Genomic DNA, 24,169 nt, shown 5'->3' with positions numbered 1-24,169 from the left:
AGGTCCCATACGCAGGCTGCATACGTCATCAAGCCTGGTTTATTTAAGTTAAGTGAGCATAACATTCGCAAGTCATAAGCATATTACAACAATGTATGATTAACAAAGAATAATAGTCAAGTTTATTATTAATAATATTCTGAAATACGCAGCCTGGAAATGCGACCTACGGAGGCTGCAGTCTTCTGATTGAGAAACGGCACTGGTCGACAGGTCACGTCACGTGCTGGTGTGATAAAGGAGCCGCGATGCATGATGGGAGACCGTCAGCCATTTCACCTCAAACTCTGTCAGGCAGTAAAAAGCCGCTGCAGTGGAATTATAAAACCTTTGTAAATACTCGACAGGTGAGTCCTCACACACAGTAACAGTGCTTATGGATATTATTAACATCGCCTCGTGTACTGTAATTGATGATTAACAGAAGCGTCTCGCACTGAAACGCAAAACAGCGTCTCACGTCATCTCTTTTACAGAGCTGCCAACTTATGAGTTCAGCTTGGAGTGAGATTTTTTTTTGGGGGGGGGGTAATTTTTTATATAAGTCCTAACCATTTGCCAATAGATAATAGTGTGGATTTTAGCTATTTCTGTGTTAAATAGTTGGAAAAGACTGCGTTAAAATGGTTCACAATACAAATCGAATCATATTTTAGAAATTAAATTGAAATAAAAGCTTTTACTGAGTTTAAATGCCTGAGATTAGAGTCTTTACCATTATTTTATACAACTCTATTATGCTTTCCTTCTGATAAAAGTTCCTTCCAAAAAAGTTCTTAAAATCTAATGAATAGCCTACTGGTCTCTGTAAAACGTATAACTGCAGATAACAGCAGCTTTGATTCAGTTTATCCATTGAGAAAGAGAAGCGTAAAGTGATGATTGGTGATAGAGAGACTGTCACAATCAAATAAACCAAATGAGTACTTTATATTAAACTTAAGCAACAGATAATGTGTATGTCAAGACCATATAATTATATTTCGTATATATTATTGTTTATAGATGTCAAATATCAATTGACTTTTTTCTCTTTTATTAAAACCTGTCACAGCAAACATCACGCAGGCTTGTACTGCTTGCAAACATACACACGCGTGTGATGGTTGATTAAAATTGCTGTTTTCTGAGGGTATCTGCGTGCGTGGAATCCGGGCAATTCTCTGCTTTTCATCCAGACCTTGACGCTTTGTGTGTTCGACTGGTGCGGAGCTGACTGATCGGCGTATGACATCAAAGTAACGCGAGAGCAAAGGTAAAGGCGGACCTTTTTGTAACATTTCGCATTGCTCTCGCGGTAGTCTGATGACCTCGCTGCCGAACTTCCTGCGCAGCGCCACATAAAGTGAAATGCTCTTTGACTCTTTGCAGCAAAGTACCAGCAACATGAGAAGTGGTGGCACCTAAGACAGTGAAGGTACGCTAAAATATAAAAGTGTCAGTACTGCGAACACTGGTTTAGCTACTTACATCGTGCTTTGCTCTTTCACCATCGCGCAGCCGCGCACTCACTCTCTGTTGTTTGTAGCTGGCGCTTCGGCATCTGTAAACAATAACTCCACCTTCTTTGATTTGATTGGCCTTCGCATCATTTTGACTTTGACGAGCGCTTTATGCTGTTTGAGGCACGCCAGATAGAGATAGGCGTTTTACAGTATTTACAGTTAGGTATATTAGGCAATTATTTAATGTCTTTTATTAAACTCAGTGGGAATCTCAATGGTGGGCACGAGCCTGCGTGAGAAAATGGATGTGTGGCGTGAGAGCGTGAGAATGGGGTCAATTGCGTGAGTCTCACGGTGAATGCGTGAGAGTTGGCAGCTATGCTTTTAGATCATTTAAACTCATTGTCACACCTTTAGCCTTAATAATGTCCACTTACATTTGCTAAAGGGGAGAAGTGACATGCTGTGGATTTGTATGTGACCCGTGTGTTTGTACTAACGTTAGAAATCGTATCGGTCGGCGTTAAATTCTTCTATTTTACCTTTTCTCACATTGCCAAGCAGCCATAGAGACAGAGCGCAGCGCGTCACAACCTGAAAACCACGCCCACCGGGGGGGAAAGCAATCCAACAGTCTCCATTGACTTTGTATTGCAAAAGGCCGCCTCCTTGTCATTTCTGGCTTATAACAAAAAACTGAATAATGCCTAAAAGCTGCTTTGGGACAATATGTACAGCTAACAAGCCAAAGAACACAGAAATAAGTTTTTATAAGCTGTCGAGCCGTAAAACCCAGTCTTTAAGGAGAATAAAGTGGATCGCCGATTACGTTTCCCCCTATTGGACGCAGTTTTACTAATAGGAGTACTATGAAAAGTTGCCTGTTTCCATTTCTGTGTCTAAACGCTCGTTTTTTGAAGTCGACAGCTTATAAAAATTTATTTATTTATTTTTTTGGCGTGTTAGATGTACACCTTGTCACACAGCAGCTTTTATGTATTATTCTGTTTTTAAGTTTAATCTGTAAATAAGTTTTTATAAGCTGTCGACCCCAAAAAACGAGCGTTTAAAGACACAAAAATGGATACAGGCAACTTTTCATAGTACTTCTATTAGTAGAACTGCGTCCACTAGGGGGAAACGTAGTCGGCGATCCACTTTTTTCTCCTTAAAGGCTGGGTTTTACGGCTCGACAGCTTATAAAAACTTATTTCTGGGTTCTTTGGCTTGTTAGCTGTACATATTGTCACACAGCAGCTTTTAGGCATTATTCAGTATTTTGTTATAAGCCAGAAATGACAAGGAGGCGGCTTCTCGCAATACAAACTCAATGGAGACGGTTGGATTGATTTCCAATAGTGTCTGTCTGCGGAGTGCAAGAGAGGGGCGTGCCGTTAAGCGGCGTAACTTTTAGCAGGGGGCGGAAATTTAAGTTGTCCAAGTCACACAGAATCCCGCGAGATGTCCGACTTCCGCTAAACTGACACGGCACATCCGATTGCTAGTTTAATAGTAAGACGATTGTTTATAGCTCTCTTTTAACTTTAGCGTAATGACAAATAACGTTACTGCCGTAAATGTTTTAAATTGAGGGCACGGAGGAAGCTTCATAAGACGCTCGGATGGCCTTATATTGTCTCATCCATCGTCATTGTTAACGTGGGTAGACAATATGGCCACATACGGCATATATGGACATATTTACCAACTTAAAATTATTAAAGTACCGAGGCATACCAATATTTAAATCGTGAACTGTTACACAGTGAGGGTGATTTTGTCTTTTTTTAAGTAAATGTGCACCTCAGACAGTTTAATATGTATTAAACCAAGATGAAATTCATTTGCAAACTTGCAGACTTAATTCTTTTTAAGTTTTAAGAGGAATCTACAGAGCTCACGTGGTTTTATAAGGAATGGCTAACAGATAACATCTGGGGATATTGTAAAGGTTTATAAAAATAACTATTCACAACAGGTAACATTGTAAAGGTGTATAAAAATAACCATTCACAACAGGTAACATTGTAAAGGTGTATAAAAATAACCATTCACAACAGGTAACATTGTAAAGGTGTATAAAAATAACTATTCACAACAGGTAACATCTGGTGACATTGTAAAGGTTTATAAAAATAACTATGCACAACATGTAACAACTGGTGACATTGTAAAGGTTAATAAAAATAACCATTCACAACATGTAACATCTGGTGACATTGTAAAGGTTTATAAAAATAACTATCCACAACATGTAACAACTGGTGAGATTGTAAAGGTTTATAAAATAATTATTCACAACAGGTAGCATCTGGTGACATTGTAAAGGTTTATAAAAATAACTATCCACAACATGTAACATCTGGTGACATTGTAAAGGTTTATAAAAATATCCTTTCAGCAAGATCACCCTGCAATAAATTATAACACAGCATTATGAGAGTCATCAGGAGCTGATCCCAAGTGTATAGCTGGAAGCTGTTGATGTATGTACAGTATTGGTAAAGTGCACATGAATGCATTTTATAATAATAATGCATCCAATGTCAACCCTGTGTAGAGCTGAGAAAGTTGTTGTTTCTCAGCAGCAGTAATGTCCAATGGTGCCAGCTCAACACATTGGTGCAGTTTCCCAGGCAGGGCTTAGTCAGGGGTACCCAAACTCAGTCCTGGAGGACCGGTGTCCTGCAGAGTTTAGCTCTTACTTGCATCAGAGCACCTGCCAGTAAGTTTCTAGTATGCTTAGTAAGACCTTAATTGGCTGCTTCAGGTGTGTTTGATTGGGGTTAGAGCTAAACTTTGCAGGACACAGTTTGGAAACACTTTGTTTAGATCAGGGGTGACCAACCCTGTTCCTGGAGATCTACCCTCCTGCATATTTTAGTTCTAACCCAGCTTTAAACACACCTGACTATAATTTTAAGGTTCCCCTGAAATGCTTGATTGGCAGGTTCAGGTGTGTTTGATTGGGGTTGGAGCTGAACTCTGCAGGACAGTAGATCTCAAGACACAGGTTTGGTCACCAATGGTTTAGATTAAACCAGGACTGGGCACTTATATTAGGACATTTTAGTTTTTACAAACAAACCTTACAAAAACAAGACTGGTGTGCATCTTGAGACAAAACAATGGCACTGATATATGTTGAGATGTGTCAGTACAAGGTGTTTTCTTAATTACAGTAGCTCAAACATGCATTTTAGCCCGGGAACAGTATAAGCCCTGTCTGGAAAACCGCCACATTGTTTTACCATAACAGATATGGGATGTTTAAGGTTGAGTTGTGATTTTGAAGTGTAGACAGATGGATCATCCTACACTCTTAAAACGAATGTGTTAAATTAACACATCTTGTGTCTAGTTAAGGACAACACACCTAGTGTGTTGTCCTTAAATTAACACATCTCTGTGTTATTTTTAGAACAACACACTTTGTGTTGTTTTAACACATCTTGTGTTGTCCCTTTTATTTATATGAACTCTAAATCAGCACAAAATGACACATAATGTGTTAAAATTAACACATTGCTTTGTGTTAAACTATTTAACACATTATGTGTTGTTTTTAACACATTAAGTGTCATTTAAGTTCATAAAAAATAAAAGGGACAACACAAGATGTGTTAAAACAACACAGTGTGTTGTTCCAAAAATAACACACAGATGTGTTAAATTAAAAACAACACACTAGATGTGTTGTCCTTAACTAGACACAAGATGTGTTAATTTAACACATTTATTTTAAGAGTGTATTGTATTTCTGCATCACAGTTAAGGTGCATGTGGATGGTATCACCCTCACAAGTTGTCCACTGCATCACTTCACATCAATGCAGCTGTGAAAATAATAACCATAAACAAACATATTTTACATTTGTACTTAAAATAAGCTTACATTATGAGAATATACAATGGCACCCATACTTAAACAGAATAGGGTTTGAGAGAGATACATTAAAAACGAGACAGTAGTACACACATCCTTTAACTCCAGTGTTATTATGACGTTTAGTAGGTCATTAATTAATTAACTGTCATTTGAAATGTCGACAACTTACAGGAATAACTGTAAGATTCTAATGTACTAATATCTAACGTTACTATCGTAAACAGGAAAATATATAGGTGAGCAATGAAACTCATGCAAGATTTGTTGGATTTTGTTAACTACTCGTTACTGATCATAAGTGTAATCATAGAACGGACTTCACAAATCTAGGCTAACAACACATAGCTAACGTTAGCGAGCTTACCTGAAACTGTCGACCTTAATTCAGCCCCTGGCGTGACTTCTCAACATGTGTCGTAGCCGAACCATTTCTCGGGAAAAGGATGTTCGTCAGTCGGCTTCCCGTCCATTAAAATTAGTACATACAAACATGAGGGCGCTTGGATGAGCAACTTTAATAACGCCTTTAGCCGCCGTATCTCTATGCGGGCAGAAGAGAAGACAGAATGACAACATCTCGTCCTGACGTCTCGCGTGGTTCTGTGTAACTTGGACAACTTAAAGTTACGCCCCCTGCTAAAAGTTACGCCCCTTAACGGCACGCCCCTCTCTTGCGGTCCGCAGACAGACCCATCTCTTGATTTCCCCCCCGGTGGGCGTGGTTTTCAAATTTGCATAACGGCGCTCTGTCTCTATATGTCATCCGCTCGGGGCGGGGCCTTTACTGCACACTGGGTGCTGATTGGTGTAGTATGACTGATGTCACGCCCCTATTTTTGTTTTTGGCTGACAGGGGAAGTCTTACTTTTCTGACAGCTAAACCGATATCATTAAACGAGAGAATCTCTCAACCCTTTACCGGGTCTGGCTCCGGTGAAACTCAATCTTAAACCGTGCTGCGCTTTACCACACAACAAAGATCCAACCCTAAAATCTTGCTGGTTTTAAACACTGATCTATATAAATGACTGGATTGCGCATGACGTCACACTTGTGAAGCCACCGCGCCGCCATGTTGGTATACCCAAACGTTCTATTAAATCAATGGACGTTGTCAGATTTTAATGATAAAACATCACTTTACTCGTCTTCGTTTTTATATGTGAAGTTACCCTGTACATTATTACAACACAAACGTTCAAAGCATGTAAATAGTTATTTACTGAAAGTTGTACATTTTGCGTTTTAAACAGTTATTATACATTCATCTTCATTACAGTATCAGATCAGCAGACAGACCGCAGCATATTTAGTATTAGTGACAATAACGTGCTCATTCTGAATTCTAAATAAATAATCATGCTTTGTACCGTATGTGCATGCAATAATTTGCTAGTTTTGTAATTATCTTATCTAAACTTACAAGTTACCTAAACTTATTTAGAGAAATAACGCTGACCGTCACCGTGTAGCTGAATGTCAAAAAAAACTTTATTTATACCCGTGTCATTAACAAATGCAACAGACACACTCACCTTAACGGTTTTTTGTAAATCCATTATCCTGCCCGATTAAAACATAAATATTGCAAATAACACCAGAATTAACAAATAATTAACGTACACATGTCCTAAAAATTAACCTTGTGTAACTGATACGCTGTAAATGGGGTAAATTTTGATCATGATTTTGAATGGAAGTCAATGACGCTCTCTGCCGGTTGGGTATACCAAGATGGCGGCTCGAACTCTGCGCTGGCTTCACCTCACGCAGTTACGTCAAGCGTTCTATGCGCAATCCAGTCATTTATATAGATCAGTGGTTTTAAACCAGTGACGTCAGTGGGCGGAGCTTCCACAACAAAACGCAGTTTGAAAGGAGTGATCTTCGAAAGCGTCGGAGTTCATACTCATTGCTTATTTTATGTCACAAGCACCTGATATTGTTGCTTAACTACCACAGTAAAAGTTTACCGTTTAAAAATGTTGAGTAATATTAACATATCAATGAAGCACCGTCATCTGATGCGGTTTTATAATGGTAAAAAAGTAAGTTACATGAAATAAATGTTCAATAACAGCTAAAGCTGAATCCTTAAATATCACAACAACAACAACAAAACATGTTACCAAACGAAATTACATGATGATTTATTTGTGTATATATTATGTTGATATTACAAAGATGTTTTATAAAAGCAAAATACAGAGCAGAATATATTGGACATAAACTGATTCTTTATTAATGTTCATAGTAATTATTTTGTTTTCATGCAAATTTGAATGAAAAACTAAAGTACTTCCTAAGTACCATTCCCTTATTGCGTAAGTGGTGAAGTATGTAAGGAAAAATTGGACGACAGGCCGTTGAATTATTCAAAAATAATGCACAGCCAAGGTTATAATGCAGCATAACGTGATACGTGCAACGTTTGTAGGACTAGGATTATGAAAACCGGCTTTATGTGGCTGTATGTCACTATCACGTATGTAATATTAAGTTTGTTTAAGTATCAAATATGTAATATTGTGTATGTGTTTGTTTAGGTGATTGTGTGAAAGTATGGCTCGTACTAAGCAGACCGCCCGTAAATCCACTGGAGGAAAAGCCCCTCGTAAGCAGCTAGCGACTAAAGCTGCTCGTAAGAGTGCCCCCTCTACTGGAGGAGTCAAGAAGCCCCATCGCTACAGGTGATCATCTTAACATTAATCTTCATACTGAGTCAGATTGAATCTTTATAACTATAAGCATTGATGTCTTGTGTCGTGTAGGCCCGGTACCGTGGCTCTGCGTGAGATCCGTCGGTATCAGAAGTCCACTGAGCTGTTGATCCGCAAGCTTCCCTTCCAGCGTCTGGTCCGTGAAATCGCTCAGGACTTTAAAACCGACCTGCGGTTTCAGAGCGCTGCCATTGGTGCCCTGCAGGTGAGAATGAAATACACAGCAGCAGGTCTCAGATCATTACTGTCTGTTATTGATCATCTGTTTGTGTGTGTGTTTGCAGGAAGCAAGTGAGGCGTACCTGGTTGGTCTGTTTGAGGACACTAACCTGTGTGCCATCCATGCCAAACGTGTGACCATAATGCCCAAAGACATCCAGCTGGCACGTCGCATCCGTGGAGAACGTGCTTGAACATCTCTCTCTTCCTGTTTTTTTATCTGTTCTTGTCTGCACCTTCTCTTCATTTCTATGTGTTTATTTTTGTATTGGAGTGTGAGTTATTGTGAAAGATTTTTGTATGTTTTGTACTCTCAGACAGCTCTAACTTCAGGAAATCTATAGATGCGGAATCAACACCTAATACAGTTCACACACTGTGACGTGTCTAAAAACATTCACATCTTAATAACAATTTTAAGGCCATTTCAGGTGCTAACCTCTTCATGTTTTTCATGACTGGAAGTGTCAGAATCATAAGTCTGTATTTAAATCATGTGCGTGCGTGTGTGTGCTTTTTCATATTTTTTATAGTGGATGCATAATTGAGTCACGTTTTGTTCTGAAATGCACAGATTGACTGATGTGTGTAAAACATCACTGATGCATTCTGGGATTGGATCCTAAGCATTCTTTATACGTTGATTGGAGGGGATGACAGTAAACAGTTTGTGTGTTTTTTGTTTAAATTATTGAGCATATGTAGCAATGGACACCAGACTGTAGCTGTTTTATATCATGTGATAAATTTCCTCATAAGTCTAATAGTGAGATATGTAGCAGACACTCAGGTTTTTTCTACACCCTGTCAGTTTTTAATCACTAAATTATTGCTTTCTTTGTATTACACAAATAAGGAACAATAAATTGGTGTTGAACTGTTACCGATTTTTCTTTTTTTTATTACTTGATTATTACTTTCAATAATTTACTATAAAAATGTTTAAATCAGTCTGTTAGTAAATATCTGCTGTAGTCTTGTGATAAATGTTTTATTTTAATGACAATCTGAAAGGTAAATGTTATTTTGAAGATTTGTTGAGCAGTAATTTCTGTAGTTTACTCTGATATGTGAAAGTACTTATATATTAAAGTGAACCATAATGTTACTACACTAGTCAACAATCCTCTTCAAATGTTGACTTGTATATATTAACCATAGATTTTTGGTTTTATTTGTAGTAAAAACACAGTAATCACACATTTACTAAGGTCTTACCACAATAACAATAGCTTAACCATGGTATTTATAATAACTAGTACATATTAAATGAAAAGCTGAATATAGCTATGGTTATACAAATTGTAATAAATCTAAAAAAGCATGCTTTTACTTTAACAAAATAGTTTATTTTCCTACAGATTTGATATGGCAAAAAATCTTTTCTTTGCCCAAAAATATGTTTTAAATATATGTGAAATACTTTTTGTAGAAAATAAAGCTTAATTAAATAAATTTTTTAATTTGTAAATATATTTCAAGGGGCAACAAATACATTTCTTATTTTACAACTCATATGCCAAAAATATATATTTTTTCCTTGCCAAAATATAAAAGTTTGTATAAAATATAACAATTTTAGTATAAAAACAAAGTATATTTTTGCAGTTGAAATATATTTAAATGTAATCTTTTCAAACCTGTTATGTTTACAGGTTTATAACATACAAAGTGTTTCTTCCAATGCGATGTGAATATAAATGCTTTAAAATATATTTATTTTTAAAATACATTTCAAAATATACAATAATGGCCAAAAAAGATATTGGTGAAAAATATATTTCATTACATATTTTTGGCCATTGTTTTGTATATTTTGAAATATATTTAAAATTATATTTTAAAATATATTTTTTGCCTTATGGGTGACTACAACCATGAGCAGTCCCTTGCGAAAATTAACCATGGTTTTACTAAAGTTACAACCAACCCATAGAGCAAAAAATATTAAGTATAATTTTAAATATATTTCAAAATATGAAAAAAATGCCAAAAAAATTACTTGAATTTTTTACTATAAACTTTGTATGTTACAAACGTGTAATTTTGCAAAAGTTGTTAATCAGTTATAATTTGAACAGTCTGAAGCGCGCGCTTCACCGCGGTGGATTATGGGAGCCGCTGTTTGGCGCATTTCCGCTCCCATTGTGCGCGTGAGACGGTAAATAAGAACGAAGCTGTATTCAAAACACTCTTTAAAACATCGTTTATATAAAGGTAAGACCCTCCAGAGCGCATTAAATATAAATGTGTGTTATTTAATCGCTTTTTAAGCAAAAACATTCCGGTTTTGTTGTTATTTGTGTGAATTTAAGTGGGTTTGTGTTTTTCTCTGTGAAATACCGAAGCGCTTCAGTCCCGCGAGCTGCAAATCACTCCAAAATAAACCGACGATTCACAAACACCAAATACCAGCAGAAACGCCTCGATTCCTGCTTTAAACATCAGATCTTGCATCCAAAGACTCTCTTATATGTAGAACGAGTGTGATTGTTAAGAATAGTCGAAGAATTCAGCATGAAAATGTCGAAGTTTTCTCGTTGGTTTGTTGGCATTCTCGCTCAGTTCTCCGTGTGTATCACTAGGCGCCATGATGCGATAGAGGGGGCGTGGCTCACACAGACTGCCCTCTTTATTACGTAATGTGTACTGCTGATGTAATCACGTTATCTCTGATATTTTGTATAAAAATAATAATATATAATGTAATAAATAAAAATATAATTTCTAAACAGATAATTTTTATTTTATCTATATATATATATATGATATGAAATATATGATATGAAATATATAATATGATTTTATCTGGTCTCAAGATTACAATGTTAGTATCATATATGTAATATTGAATGTGTGTCAGTGTCACGTATGTAATATTTTAAATGGTTGATTTTTTTTATAATGCAATTTTAATGTGTGCAATAACACAAAAACAAACAATAAACAAAATATGGCCAAATATTTAATCAGCAGAAGTTACATAACGTATTAATCAAACAAATAAAGATCAAACAAACATATTAAAACAAAGATGATGATCCTAAGAATTGAAAAAGAAGAAATAAAAGTAGGGAGGGCACAAAATAAAAACATAAGCATAGTAAAGAAAATGATCATGGCACAGATTCGAAATGTTTCTTATTAACAAACATTGAAATTGTGTTTTCAAATATGTAATATTGTGTATGTTTGTGTTTAGGTGATTGTGTGACAGTATGGCTCGTACTAAGCAGACCGCCCGTAAATCCACTGGAGGAAAAGCCCCTCGTAAGCAGCTAGCGACTAAAGCTGCTCGTAAGAGTGCCCCCTCTACTGGAGGAGTCAAGAAGCCCCATCGCTACAGGTGATCATCTTAACATTAATCTTCATATTGAGTCAGAATTCATCTTTATAACTATAAGCATTGATGTCTTGTGTCGTGTAGGCCCGGTACCGTGGCTCTGCGTGAGATCCGTCGGTATCAGAAGTCCACTGAGCTGTTGATCCGCAAGCTTCCGTTCCAGCGTTTGGTCCGTGAAATCGCTCAGGACTTTAAAACCGACTTGCGGTTCCAGAGCGCTGCCATTGGTGCCCTGCAGGTGAGAATAAAACACAGCAGCAGCAGGTCTCAGATCATTATGGACTGTTATTGATCATCTGTTTGTGTGTGTGTTTGCAGGAGGCCAGTGAGGCGTACCTGGTCGGTCTGTTTGAGGACACTAACCTGTGCGCCATCCACGCCAAACGTGTGACCATTATGCCCAAAGACATCCAGCTGGCACGTCGCATCCGTGGAGAACGTGCTTAAACATCTCTCTCTTTATACCTGTTCTTCTTGTCTTTAACCTCCTTCTCTTTGTCTCTTTCTTTATTATTTTGCTGTTAATTGGTAGTTTTAGAGTGTCAGTCATGGTGGTGGTGGTGGGGGGGGTGATGTATGTGGTTGTTTCTGTTTTTTGGCAGCAGACTATTAAGGGTGCTTCTTGTTTGCATGTACCAGCGTGTACCTGATCAGCCCCAAACACACACAAACACACTCTCTGTTTGTATGACGTGAGTTGATGATCAAATAGATTTTAGACAGGGTCAGAGGTCAGGGCTGAGTCTGCGTTTAGGGGTAAAGGCCTCTTGTGCAAGGTGCTAGAACAGCCCTGATCCATCCCAGAATCCCACAGACTGTTGGTACTCTAATGAATATACGTCTGTGTTTGGGGCTGTCATTGGGCACAGTGATTTGTATACAAGCATCTCTCCAGCAAATGTTTATTATTGCTATATTAAGAATTGAATGATTAATGTTTGTTTCTTTTTTTTAAACGCATTAATAAAAGCTTGTTTCGTAAAGCTAAAGCATATTTTTCAAAGAAGAGAAAATTCAAGAGGTGGAGATTCCTATAAATAAATTTTTACATTGCAAATTATTTTTGTTTTCTAAAAGTTAAAATTCAGATTAAATACGTGTGAAGGGATATTACCCATAATTCTGTTCCACCTCTCTGTGTGCGTTCTGATTGGCTCCAGGGCATAAGTTTGCCTGTTTATTGGGACTTTTAATAGGAAATTGCTTAAGTAAATAAATACATGGACTTGATACTGTTTCTCAGTTTTGCCAAGTGACTGTTTAATTTTGAATTTATTATTATTATTATTAAAAGAATAGAAGTTTTTTAATCCACATCTCCGAGCACTGATGTGATTCTTCAGGCAGATGTGTATTTCTGCTTTATTTGGTTTGTTTATTTGTTTTCTTCATTGACTACAAAATATTCAGGTGTTGTTTAAATAAAATTATCTTTGTAATTTGACAATACTCCTATTATGTAATAAATGGATGTCACACACAGTTTTGTGATGTTTCTTGTTTCTCATCTAAGACAGGTGTGTTTAGGGTTTTTTCAATTAAATCAAACTTTTGTTTTTATAACATATAACTTAGTAAATACCTAAAATATTTAAATGTAGTTATTGTTTTTTTCCGCATTGTCTTTATTTTGATTTTGTTGTATGTGTGTGAAGTTTGTTTGATGTTGAGAATGAAAATAATCACAAATCGTGCACACATCTTAGTGTGTTTTTGATTTATGTATACGTACAGGAGCTTTATTTACCATTTTTATAGGAATAATAACAAGAATAAGATACAAGAACAAATATCTTTCAAGTAACAACAAAAAGTACAAAAGATATACATAAGAGACCATCATATAAAAGCAAATTGAATTTATATGTAGATCACATTAAGATCCAAGAAATAGAAGAAAAGAGGTGTGCATAAATAATATTACAAGCATATTAAAGTAGAGTATTACATTTTAATATTTTGAATAGCTTTCTTATTGACAGACATTAAAATTGTATCCAGTAACTTATAATTCAATTCTTGTTTGAAGACATTAAAGTGGGACATTTACGGATATAAAACTTTCCGATGAATAAAATATTTATAGAAAAGCTTCCATTGATTAAATTCTTGTCATTTACGTAAAATCCAAAATGAATGTTTTTCGGAAAATGTAGAATATTTTGGACAATTAATAATATTGTGTAATGACTCCGCTCACACACACAGCGGCGCTCACGGAATCCGTGTGCGCTCAGTACTGACGTCACTGTTCACGTCAGATCCTCGCCGCCTGCACGCGCTGCTGCTGTGCTGCTTTGGGTCCATACGACTGAAAAAATTAAACAAAAAAAATATAGAAATAACCCATTAATTATAAGAAGAAGAAATAACTCGGATCTGCAATCATGGCTACGACGTTTGAGCAGATGAGAGCCAACGTGGGCAAACTTTTGCGGGGAATCGACAGGTAAAGATGATGAATCGAACAAATATAAACAGAGTCAAATAACTCAAAGGCAAAGTGAATCTTGACAAATTTGACTCAGAGTCATGAAAATAATAAATAGTAAACGTGTTAAATCAGAATGAAAGCATTTAGGGAAATGTTTAATGTTATAATGTTTAGATTAGCACTCACGATTAAAACATACTGGGTACAGGAAGTCATGATGAATATTAATGAGTCATTATCAATAAGATTGAATATTAATGAGTAAGTTATTGTACCTGTACAGGTATAACCCGGAGAATCTGGCCACACTGGAGCGATACGTGGACACACAGGCACGTGAAAACGCTTACGATCTCGAGGCAAACCTGGCTGTCCTCAAACTGTGAGTGTGTGTTTATACATTAACACACATTATCATCTGTATAGAAATACATATGCATTCATCTTGAGTCATTAAGTGCAAACACACATCTGTTTCAAACCAGCATTTCTAATTGGTGTATTAAAGTCTCTATTAAAGTTTTAGTACAGACATATGACAGTACTTTATATGCTTTCTTTATCTTCTGTTTTATTTAAAGATTTATAGTATGGGCAGTTATAACATAATTGAATTCAGTTATTATTATCAGTAACGTACTCTCTTGTATAACATTATAAGTGTATGTGTTTGTGTCGGCAGGTATCAGTTTAACCCAGCATACTTCCAGACTACAGTCACAGCACAGATCCTGCTCAAAGCCCTCACTAACCTGCCTCATACAGACTTTACACTGTGCAAGTGCATGATCGACCAGACCCATGTATCCTTTTAAAACCCTTATTAGATCAAAATCATGTCTTTCCATCAGTTATTCACACATAATGGCGATCGGATTAGCCTGCATGTAGGTGTTCCTGTAGTTTAACTGATAGAGGGCAGTGTTAGCTCTTTTGTGAATTTGTGACTGATGTGTGATGTTGCATCTCTGATACAGTAATATATTTAAATGAGAGTCACCTCTGTTTCCTTGACTACTGTGTCGCAGCAAGAGGAGCGGCCGATAAGACAGATCCTGTATCTGGGCAATCTGCTGGAGACGTGTCACTTCCAGAGCTTCTGGGTATGAACATGCAGGCAAACACTTTCTCTTGAGTGTTTGAGATGAAGTTTAACAGATGTGTTGGTGTTTTTTAGGCCAGTCTGGAGGAGAACAGAGATCTGATTGATGGAATCACAGGCTTTGAAGAGTCGGTGAGGAAGTGTGAGTTGATCTTCACTATGATCTGCACTAATCACTCACATTATTATCACTGCTGTTAGCTGCATTATTCATAAGAGCTTTATAAGTTTCTGCTTTCATAATAATGATGATGGTTAGCTTGCAGCTTCAACAGAAATCTATCAAAAAACTTTCTAATCATGCACTTCAGATGAATTATGCATTTGACAGACATGCTGCTGATGCAATGCTCTTTACAGTTTATCTCTCTCTTTTTTCTCTAGTTATCTGTCACGTTGTGGGAATCACATATCAGAACATTGAGTATCGCCTTCTAGGTGAGATGTTAGGAGACCCTCTGGGTAAGATCAGACCCCCCAAAATAACAATAAGAGATTGACTACATATTCAGCTGTTGTGAGAATGTGTGATTCTTTTTACAGACATACAGGTGAAGGTTTGGATGAATAAATACGGCTGGACGGAGAATGAGGATGGGCAGATATTCATTCATAACCAGGAGGAAAGTGTCAAGCCCAAGAATATAGTGGAGAAGATCGACTTTGAAAGTGCGTTTTTGGTTTTAAAAGTCTCAAACTTGATTTATCTCCAGTAGTGTTTAAATATTAAATGATATTCTCTTGTGTCTCAGGTGTTTCCAGCATCATGGCTACATCACAGTAACACAAACGTCAGAAGCTTGATTTGATTGAATTTTGCAATAAAGTAATTTTATTAAAGACACACAGAGTCAGAATTTTTGTGTTTATCATCACAATTGCACATTCAGTCTGTGCTGTCAGACATTTAGCAGCTTGTAAGTAGCATGTGACTTTTCAAAAGTGAATGTAATGGTGGTAAGTATGGTAATTTATAATTTAAATCCATACAGTGAATATTGAACACACACACATCTGGAGCATTGTTACACCTGGAAACCAGTTGAGAGAAAGTCAGTCATTTCTTTTAACTGAGAAATCAAACTTGTTACCATTGTGTTAATGGATCCTAGTTCAATGATGACCTGTCATCTGTGTGTGTTTTGTCAGTAATAACAGAGAGATGGAATTCATTCAAGGTTATTTATCTTTTAAAGGTGCCAAAAATACATTGTAATAATCTGTTAAATTGTTCTCTGATATCTATATAGATGGTTTGTGTTTTTATTAAGCACAAAAATGATCCACAGGGTGTTTCACATGTCCATTTACAACCCTAGGATTTGCCTTTATAATGAAATGGTCTATTATTACCTTATTTGAAAGGGTCGTGAATAATAATGTTGAGCTCTGCTCTGATTGGCTGTTTCTCAGAGCAGCTCCTTCAGTAGCTCTGTGTGTGTGTAAACAGATCTTATGTTTGAGTCTGTATCAGACAAAGAACATAAGATTTTGATGAATAATCAATTGTTTGGAGATTGTTAATGGACGTTTCTGAGTGGTAAGTTTGTGTTAAAACGCAACCGTAACGTCAACAGTAGAACTTCAGCCTAAACATTAGCATATAGCATTAACTAGCATATAGCGCTAACTCGGCAGTTACAACTTTGTTTTTAGCATTTTAACAACACTACTTAATTTAATGTTAAGGTGTACAGCTCATCTGTATCTTCACAGTCAGTGTTTTGATGAGATTGGTCTGTTTTCCAGCAGTCTTTTGCATGTATAGACCCCTTCAAGGTTTGTAAACATTGAATGACTATCGGGTGCGCGCGCAGCATGGGGTCAAACTGTTCATACCATCCAGGCTTTATAATTTAATATAACAGAGCTGAAAAATGATGACTTGCCTCAAGTGAAGTGAGCACTACAAACACAAGCCTCTTTGATCTTTGCATTGTCCCAGTCTGCACGTTAATTGCTTCCAGCCGCAGATGTTATATTTTTTTGTTTTTGAGATTCTGCATGAATTGCGAAAACTTAACGGAAGACCTGGTGCGATTTTCACAGTAAGTAGGCATTTTTGACGATACCGAATAATACGCAACTCAATCTGCTGTAATGACTTTTCTGACCCCGACATGCGCAGTGGGAACTGCCTTTGACGTGAACCATGAAGGGGTCTATAAGGTTTACATAAGAATAAGGAAACAATTGAATTTTGAGGCTCATGATAGAACTCTTATTATTCATCTATTCCTATATAAATACAGTTTTACATTCTACAGCACCTTTAAAATATCATTTAACAGTCATTTAAATAAATGAGACAGAATGCTTCACCAAAATGATTACATTGCATTGCCGTGGAGTTGATTTGATTACACCCCACTGATTATTTTAAGAGAGTATAAATCCAAATTAAAAAATTTTAACACAAACTGTAAACTGGATAGACGGGGAAAGATGTATCTGTCACCTGTGGCCAGTTGCATAAAACTTTAAGACTAGTCTTTAAAGTTAGTCATGAATTTTTTTCTTCAAGACTGATCATAATTGTTTGAAGTATGTTACATAGAAAGATAGATTGGTCTAATTTAAATCCAAATAATAAGACTTATTAGCCCTAACTAATTGCTAGTTAGTCAGAATCATTCTTAAGACGCAGTCTTAACATCTTGGCTATGTTTATGCAACCGGCCACTGATCGTTTTTTAGACGCGGCTCCTTTAAGCGTAGTCATCTTCATTACGTGTTCACGGCGTCGCGCATGCGCAGTGAAGAGGAGCGCTGTCCAGTCCTGAAGCGTGAGTGACCGCAAATTAAACATTTACATCCGTCAGAGCATAACATCAAAACATGTATATCTGTCATTTAAACGCGAACACACTGTCATGGTAATGTCACTCAGGAAATCACTATGATTTATGACAGCAGTGTTTGATTGTGTCATGTCTGATATTTCAGGTCTGATCTCTACACAACAGATGGCAGAAAACACAAACTGCTTCAACACTTTTATGTTGGGTTATTAGTTATAATAAATGCGAATCAAACCTGTTTACAGCACTGTGCGTTTAGTACGATTGAAAACAACAAAAAGATTTCAGATATATTTTGCTGACTGCAGTGTTTTTGAAGCAGGACAGGTCAGTGTTTTTAAGCTTGTCTTACTTTTCCTAGATCAACCAAATGAAACCATTAAACGTGTTCTGCCTTCATATTCTGAGCACCACATGTTAAAAATATCTTATCATACAACTGTAATAATCAGTCTCTATAATGCACATTTACAATGTTTCTTTCTTATGATGCTTCCTAAAATAAATAAAAAATCATAATGCCACGTGCAACACTGTAAAAATCTCTTGCTGCACTTAAATGTTTAAGTTCAAACAACTTGAATAATAATTAGTTTGACTAGTTAGAAGTTGCTATAAATTATAAAAATAAAGTTGTAATAACTTAAGCCCATTCAACTTTATATTTTTAATTTATACCAACTCCTCACTAGGCATGTTTTACAGTGTATCATCCTGATTTTGTAGATGTACAATATGTACCTGCTGATTTCTTCATTTACCTCGTAACTTTATAGGTGTTGTGCAGATGGAGGGCAGCACTTCTCAGTGTAATGGCCTCTCAGAGCCGCGTTCAGTCTTTTTGAGGTCAGAGACTCATGGACAGCAGCTCATCTCTGTTCTCCAGACCTTTAGAGAAAGAGAGATGCTGTTTGACTTCAACATCCGAGTGCAGGATGAAACTCTTTCATGCCATCGCTGCGTTCTTGCCGCGTGCAGTGACTTCTTCAGGTGACACACAAACATTATGACTTTCAACAGGTGTATTCACCTGCTAACAGAACTGTAGGCTGCACATATCGGTGACCGTGTATCAATATGGCAACTACAACAACAAAATTATAAACGCAACACTTTTGTTTTTGCCCCCATTTTTCATGAGCTGAGTTTTTCCATGTACATAAAAGGCCTATTTCTCTCAAATATTGTTCATAAATCTGTCTAAATCTGTGTTGCCAATAATCCATCAACCTCACAGGTGTGATATATCAAGATGCTGATTAGATAGCATGATTATTGCACAGGTGTGCCTTAGGCTGGCCACAATAAAAGGCCACTCTAAAATGTACAGTTTTATGACACAAAAGTGAGATTTGAGTTCACGGATGAATCCGGGTTTTCACTGTACAGGGCAGATGACAGCGGTTTGCTGATGTCAATGTTGTGAATCGAGTGGCTCATGGTGGTAGTGGAGTTATGGTATGGGCAGCCGTATGTTATGGACATCGAACACAGGTGCGTTTTATTGATGACATGAATGCACAGTTTTACTATAATGAGATCCTGAGGCCTATTGTTGTGCCATTCATCCACAACCATCACCTCATGTTGCAGCATGATAATGCACGGACCCATGTTGCAAGGATCTGTACACAAATCCTGGAAGCTGAAAACATCCCAGTTCTTGGATGGCCAACATATGTCACCGGACATTCAGCATGTTTGGGATGCTCTGGATCGACGTATAGGACAGCGTGTTCCAGTTCCTGCCAATATTCAGGAACTTCACACAGCCATTGAAGAGAAGTGGACCAACATTTCACAGGCCGCAATCAAGAACCTGATCAACTGATGCGTTGCACTGTGTGACACCAGATACTGACTGGTTTTTGGCCAAACCTCACAGCCCCCAACACAATCAAACTGCACATTTTAGAATGGCCTTTTATTGTGGCCAGCCTAAGGCACACCTGTGAAGTGGATAGATTATCTTGGCTATGAAGAAGTGCTCACTAACACAGATTTCTCAGTATCTCATTTCTGATTTTAATTATTTTCAATTCAATTCCATTTAATTTATATAGCGCTTTTTACAATTGTTCATTGTGTCAAAGCAACTTTACATGAATAGATGTAGGGGAAAACACAGAATAATCGATAGATAATATAAGAAGCAGAATATTTAAATGTAGTGTTTGTGTTTTTCTGTACAGGGCCATGTTTCAGCTGGATATGCGGGAGCGTGATGATGGTACAGTGACCCTCAGTAACCTGTCGGCATGTGCTGTTCACACCTTCCTTGACTTTGCGTATTCCGGTGAGATAGAAATCAGAGAAGATAATGTGGACATGATGTTTCAACTGGCCTCTTTCCTTCAGGTGAGACAAACAGAAATGGAGAAGAATGTATGTGATGTAGCATTGTACCCATGTTCTCTTTGATTTTTATAGGTTGATTTTCTCTCGCGCGCCTGCAGCGATTTTCTGGTCCAAAGTCTCGACCTCTCCAACTGTCTGCACCTGTTAGCGGTCGCTGAGGGTTACGGCTCATCGCGCCTCCTGCACCGTGCCACCAAGTTTGTCACGCAAAACTTTCACAACCTGTCCTCCACAGCAGACTTCCTAGAGATGCCAGTGCGGGTCTTGAGAAGTTGCCTGGCCTCTGATGACCTCGATGTCCCAGATGAGGAAAGCGCGTTAAACGCTGTACTCCGGTGGACCCAACATGACCTGCAGACGCGTAAGAGTCTGCTGGTGGAGCTCCTGTCACAGGTCCGTCTGCAGCAGCTCCCTCACGCTGTCCTGGAGCAGACCGCTCAATCAGAGCTCCTGTTGTCTGCTGACGAACACTGTTGTAGAGCAGTTAGAGAGGCTCTGGTGCAGGTTCAAGAGTTTAGCGGGTTGTTCCCGAACGCTCGGCCTTCTACCACTTCAAGCTACATTTACGTCCATAAAACAGAGGAAAGCGGAGAGATGCGTCACGCTTTCTGCTACGACATCGGTGCGGACCGATGGACTGAACTTCCACGGCACGCCGTGCGTCTCTCAGATTTGCCCGGTTCAGCCCTCACCAGTTTTGCAGAGAAACTCTTCGTTAGCGGTGGATGTCGCGGCAGTTGTCATCGAACAGTGCGTCTGCACATCACAGAATCTTACCACGATGCGACAGATGAAGTCTGGTGCTACTGTCCTGTGTCGAACACCTTGACACCGGCTCCACCCATGCGACACTCGCGCACCATGCACACCTCCGTCAGTGCCCTGCAACGCATCTACGTCATTGGCGGGAAAACCTGCGGCCCCAGAGGTACTTGTAGTCTTCTGGATGTGGAATACTTCGATCCCCTGAAACGTGAGTGGAAGACCGTCAGCCCTTTGCCCAAAGGGATCTACTTTCCCGAAGCGAGCACTTGCGGGAGCGTTATTTACACCCTCGGCTCTGAGGTGGAAATTTCTGAGGCCTTTAATCCATCGCTAGACTGCTTTTTCCGTTACGATGCTGTGGTGGATCAGTGGTGCCAACTTGTGGCTGAGTTTGGTCAGTTCTTTCACGCCACGCTCGTGAAATCTGTTTCCATTAATGAGACACTCTACCTTTGTGACCTGTCAACATATAAAGTGTACAGCTTCTGCCCAGACACGTGCGTGTGGAAAGGGGAGGGCTCGTTCGAGTGTGCTGGTTTTAATGCGGGTGCCATCGGTGTGCGGGGTAAGATCTACATCCTGGGTGGAGATTATTCACCTGATGAGATCACAGATGAAGTTCAGGTGTATCACAGCGGACGCTCAGAGTGGCAGGAGGTGGCATCGATGCCACGCGCCCTGACCGAGTTCCACTGTCAGGTGTTGAGCTTTAACCGCTACAGAGACCCGTGGAGAACAACAGAATCTACTAGAACTGAGAGAGATTAAATACACATATATCGCACTCACGTTCAGCTCTTCTGTCACTTCTGTACACTTTAGAAATTAAGGTGCTTCACGATGCCACAGAAGAGCCATTTTTCGGCTGAATGGTTCCTTAAAGAACCTTTAAAGGGGATATATCATGAAAATCTGACTTCATGTTTAAATGCTATAATTGGGTCCCTAGTGATAGAAAATGTGAAAAAGATCAACCCTGTAACTTAGTTTTGGTCAACCATTCTCTGCAAGTGGGGGAAAAAAGCTCATTGAAATTTGGCTCCCCTTGTGATGTCAGAAAGGGATCTTATTATAATAATACCGCCCCTTAATCTGCACTATCCAACCACGGCACTACCATTAAGTGAAGAGAGAGAGAGAGAGAGAGAGAGAGAGAGAGAGAGAGAGAGAGAGAGAGAGAGAAAATAATTGACAGCACTTGAGGTTTAACAAACCACCATTATGGCGATCAGTGTGTGCATTAGCATCAGCTCATTTGCATTTTAAAGGACACACCTTTAAAATGTATATAATGTTATAATAAATTATCTGTGGGGTATTTTGATCAAAACTTCACATACATAATCTGGGGACACCAATAATTTTTTTCATTTTAAAGGGTATTTGTGAAATGTCCCCTTTAACTCTTTCCCTGCCATTGACGAGTAATCTCGTCAGTTAAGAGAAAATGGCTCACTGCCAATGCCAAGTTTTTACGGTAATCTATATTTCTGCTATTAACCACTAGGTGGCACTCTTACCCAACTTATAAAATACTAAAGCATCCACTGATCCAAAAACGGTAAAAACTCTGTTCATGTTTTGATCATCGATCTGAATCTCATCTCTAACAAAAGTCCTTTACAAAAATTGAATTATCTCGGCTTTTTGCAAAAATAATTTTTTTAGGAAATCTACCCATATTTGAGAGGTGATAAAAAAAACAAATGAACATAGGATAAATTATTTTTTTCTGTTTATTTTTTGTTTAAAAGCAGAAAGTAATTTTCTATTTTTTGTTTAGATATTTAAAATGTTGTCGCTGGCAGGGAAAGAGTAGAAATCTGAATAGGAAATTCAATAGATCATGCTCACCACAAAAATGCCGTTCTGCTGTTGTTAAACACAAAACAAACACACACAAACACATGTTTGCATTGCCAAAGAAATGTTTATTTACTGTAAATAAATAATGGCTTAAAATCAGTACAGTGTTTCAGGTTTTCATTCATCTGAAGGTTACCTTGAGTTTACAAATGAAACATCCAGATGATCAAATCTGTAAACATTCATTTATTTATTATTTTATTATTTATATAAAATCATTCTGAAAAGCAGCTCAGCAGACGTCATTTGTAGTTCAGCTCAGTCTTCTGTTTGCAGAAACATCAGCATCTAGTGGTGTAGTTCAGCATCACATGATGAGAAGCTCTTTATGCGTCCTGGTATTGTTTGACCAGGAGCCACATGAGAAGAACTGTGATCAACACCACCATGAAGTTCAGGAACAGCTCCTGTGCTGATCGATCCATTTCAGAGATCTCAGTCGGAACGGATGAAACCCTGGAGACAAGAAACAAATCAGTCTCTGGGTAATGGAAACCCAAATGTTTCTCTCAGTCTATTCTCTCTCTCTCATTCTCTCTCACATTTAAACCAGGAGGAGATTAAAGCATTTCTCCAGGTCTCAACACCCTTGTTGGCTTTGAATTTCAAAAACAAATCTATCATCTGTTCATCTGATCCCAGAGCTGTGACACATACCGCTACACACACACACAAACACATGCACGCATACTTTTATCTGGATATGTAAATGATTTATCTTGCACTTATTTTTATTTCAAGCTAATTATGATTGCACCCAAAGCTATAAACAAACACATGCATTTTTGCATTAAAAAATACTTTTTCCTTTAAAAAAACATTATTTTAAATGATGAAGTCTTTAGGGATTTGTCAGATTTATCATAACAAACACATTAATCACAAAATCAAGAGCTTTCCAAACACTGAACCCCAGCAGACAGAATAATAGACTTTCTTACATAATACTGATAGAAATGAGCAATGGCTACTGGGAAAAACCAGAAGCTTGTGTAAGATCAATATTTTATTTGTTAAAATTTGGATCTGTAATGCACAAAAATTGCAATGAAATAAAAAAAAATGCACAGACACATATATTCTGTGACAACCTCAATGTTTATCCATGTGTAGATTCAGGTGATCAGAATAAAATGTAACTGATATATAATCTATAGATGGTACTTACCTGCACACCTGAAGATCACACCTGAAGCCTTTCTGTCAGTTTCTCGGTGTATTTAAGAA

General features: G+C 37.8%; 5 protein-coding genes and 1 long non-coding RNA gene across 10 annotated transcripts; 4 read left to right on the top strand and 2 right to left on the bottom strand.

The window, feature by feature from the left end:
* The first annotated feature begins 215 nt into the window (after positions 1-215).
* Positions 216-13,098, top strand: LOC141349121 (histone H3.3A). 2 transcript variants are annotated; one of them, XM_073865750.1, is made up of 4 exons: positions 216-347; positions 11,476-11,619; positions 11,701-11,854; positions 11,935-13,098. In XM_073865750.1, the coding sequence occupies exons 2-4, from the start codon at positions 11,492-11,494 to the stop codon at positions 12,061-12,063; spliced, it is 411 nt and encodes a 136-aa protein (XP_073721851.1). In that variant the 5' UTR covers positions 216-347; positions 11,476-11,491; the 3' UTR covers positions 12,064-13,098. The 2 variants fall into 2 exon arrangements, with proteins under 2 accessions (XP_073721851.1, XP_073721850.1); XM_073865749.1 differs by lacking the exon at positions 216-347 and adding an exon at positions 10,337-10,490.
* Positions 232-9,156, top strand: LOC129439015 (histone H3.3A). The gene is made up of 4 exons (XM_073865751.1): positions 232-347; positions 7,881-8,024; positions 8,106-8,259; positions 8,339-9,156. The coding sequence occupies exons 2-4, from the start codon at positions 7,897-7,899 to the stop codon at positions 8,465-8,467; spliced, it is 411 nt and encodes a 136-aa protein (XP_073721852.1). The 5' UTR covers positions 232-347; positions 7,881-7,896; the 3' UTR covers positions 8,468-9,156.
* On the bottom strand, positions 3,691-6,035 carry LOC141363234 (uncharacterized). The gene is made up of 3 exons (XR_012368764.1): positions 5,699-6,035; positions 4,877-5,281; positions 3,691-4,821 (listed from the first exon to the last, which is right to left on the bottom strand). It is a non-coding gene; the product is annotated as an uncharacterized lncRNA (long non-coding RNA).
* A 739-nt stretch (positions 13,099-13,837) lies between the features above and the next one.
* On the top strand, positions 13,838-15,996 carry LOC129438766 (eukaryotic translation initiation factor 3 subunit K). 2 transcript variants are annotated; one of them, XM_055197684.2, is made up of 8 exons: positions 13,838-14,065; positions 14,334-14,432; positions 14,733-14,853; positions 15,076-15,153; positions 15,228-15,294; positions 15,537-15,614; positions 15,696-15,821; positions 15,905-15,996. In XM_055197684.2, exons 1-8 carry the CDS (start codon positions 14,004-14,006, stop codon positions 15,934-15,936), a joined length of 663 nt encoding a protein of 220 aa, XP_055053659.2. In that variant the 5' UTR covers positions 13,838-14,003; the 3' UTR covers positions 15,937-15,996. The 2 variants fall into 2 exon arrangements, with proteins under 2 accessions (XP_055053659.2, XP_055053660.2); XM_055197685.2 differs by having other exon boundaries at positions 13,843-14,065; positions 15,079-15,153.
* Positions 15,997-17,854: 1,858 nt separating this feature from the next.
* On the top strand, positions 17,855-22,240 carry LOC129438765 (kelch repeat and BTB domain-containing protein 3). 3 transcript variants are annotated; one of them, XM_055197681.2, is made up of 4 exons: positions 17,855-17,938; positions 18,730-18,943; positions 20,146-20,311; positions 20,384-22,240. In XM_055197681.2, the coding sequence occupies exons 1-4, from the start codon at positions 17,902-17,904 to the stop codon at positions 21,842-21,844; spliced, it is 1,878 nt and encodes a 625-aa protein (XP_055053656.2). In that variant the 5' UTR covers positions 17,855-17,901; the 3' UTR covers positions 21,845-22,240. The 3 variants fall into 3 exon arrangements, with proteins under 3 accessions (XP_055053656.2, XP_055053657.2, XP_055053658.2); XM_055197682.2 differs by having other exon boundaries at positions 17,891-18,280; XM_055197683.2 differs by lacking the exons at positions 17,855-17,938; positions 18,730-18,943 and adding an exon at positions 19,270-19,447.
* Positions 22,241-22,986: 746 nt separating this feature from the next.
* Positions 22,987-23,398, bottom strand: LOC141363233 (sarcolipin-like). Its single transcript, XM_073865826.1, has one exon. It carries the CDS (start codon positions 23,365-23,367, stop codon positions 23,269-23,271), a length of 99 nt encoding a protein of 32 aa, XP_073721927.1. The 5' UTR covers positions 23,368-23,398; the 3' UTR covers positions 22,987-23,268.
* Between the last annotated feature and the right edge of the window lie 771 nt (positions 23,399-24,169).

Source organism: Misgurnus anguillicaudatus, unplaced genomic scaffold (assembly GCF_027580225.2).
Source record: "Misgurnus anguillicaudatus unplaced genomic scaffold, ASM2758022v2 HiC_scaffold_33, whole genome shotgun sequence".
Lineage (NCBI taxonomy): Eukaryota > Metazoa > Chordata > Actinopteri > Cypriniformes > Cobitidae > Misgurnus > Misgurnus anguillicaudatus.
Note: the sequence above shows the minus strand (reverse complement) of the source record. Positions and strands in the feature narration are given on the sequence as shown.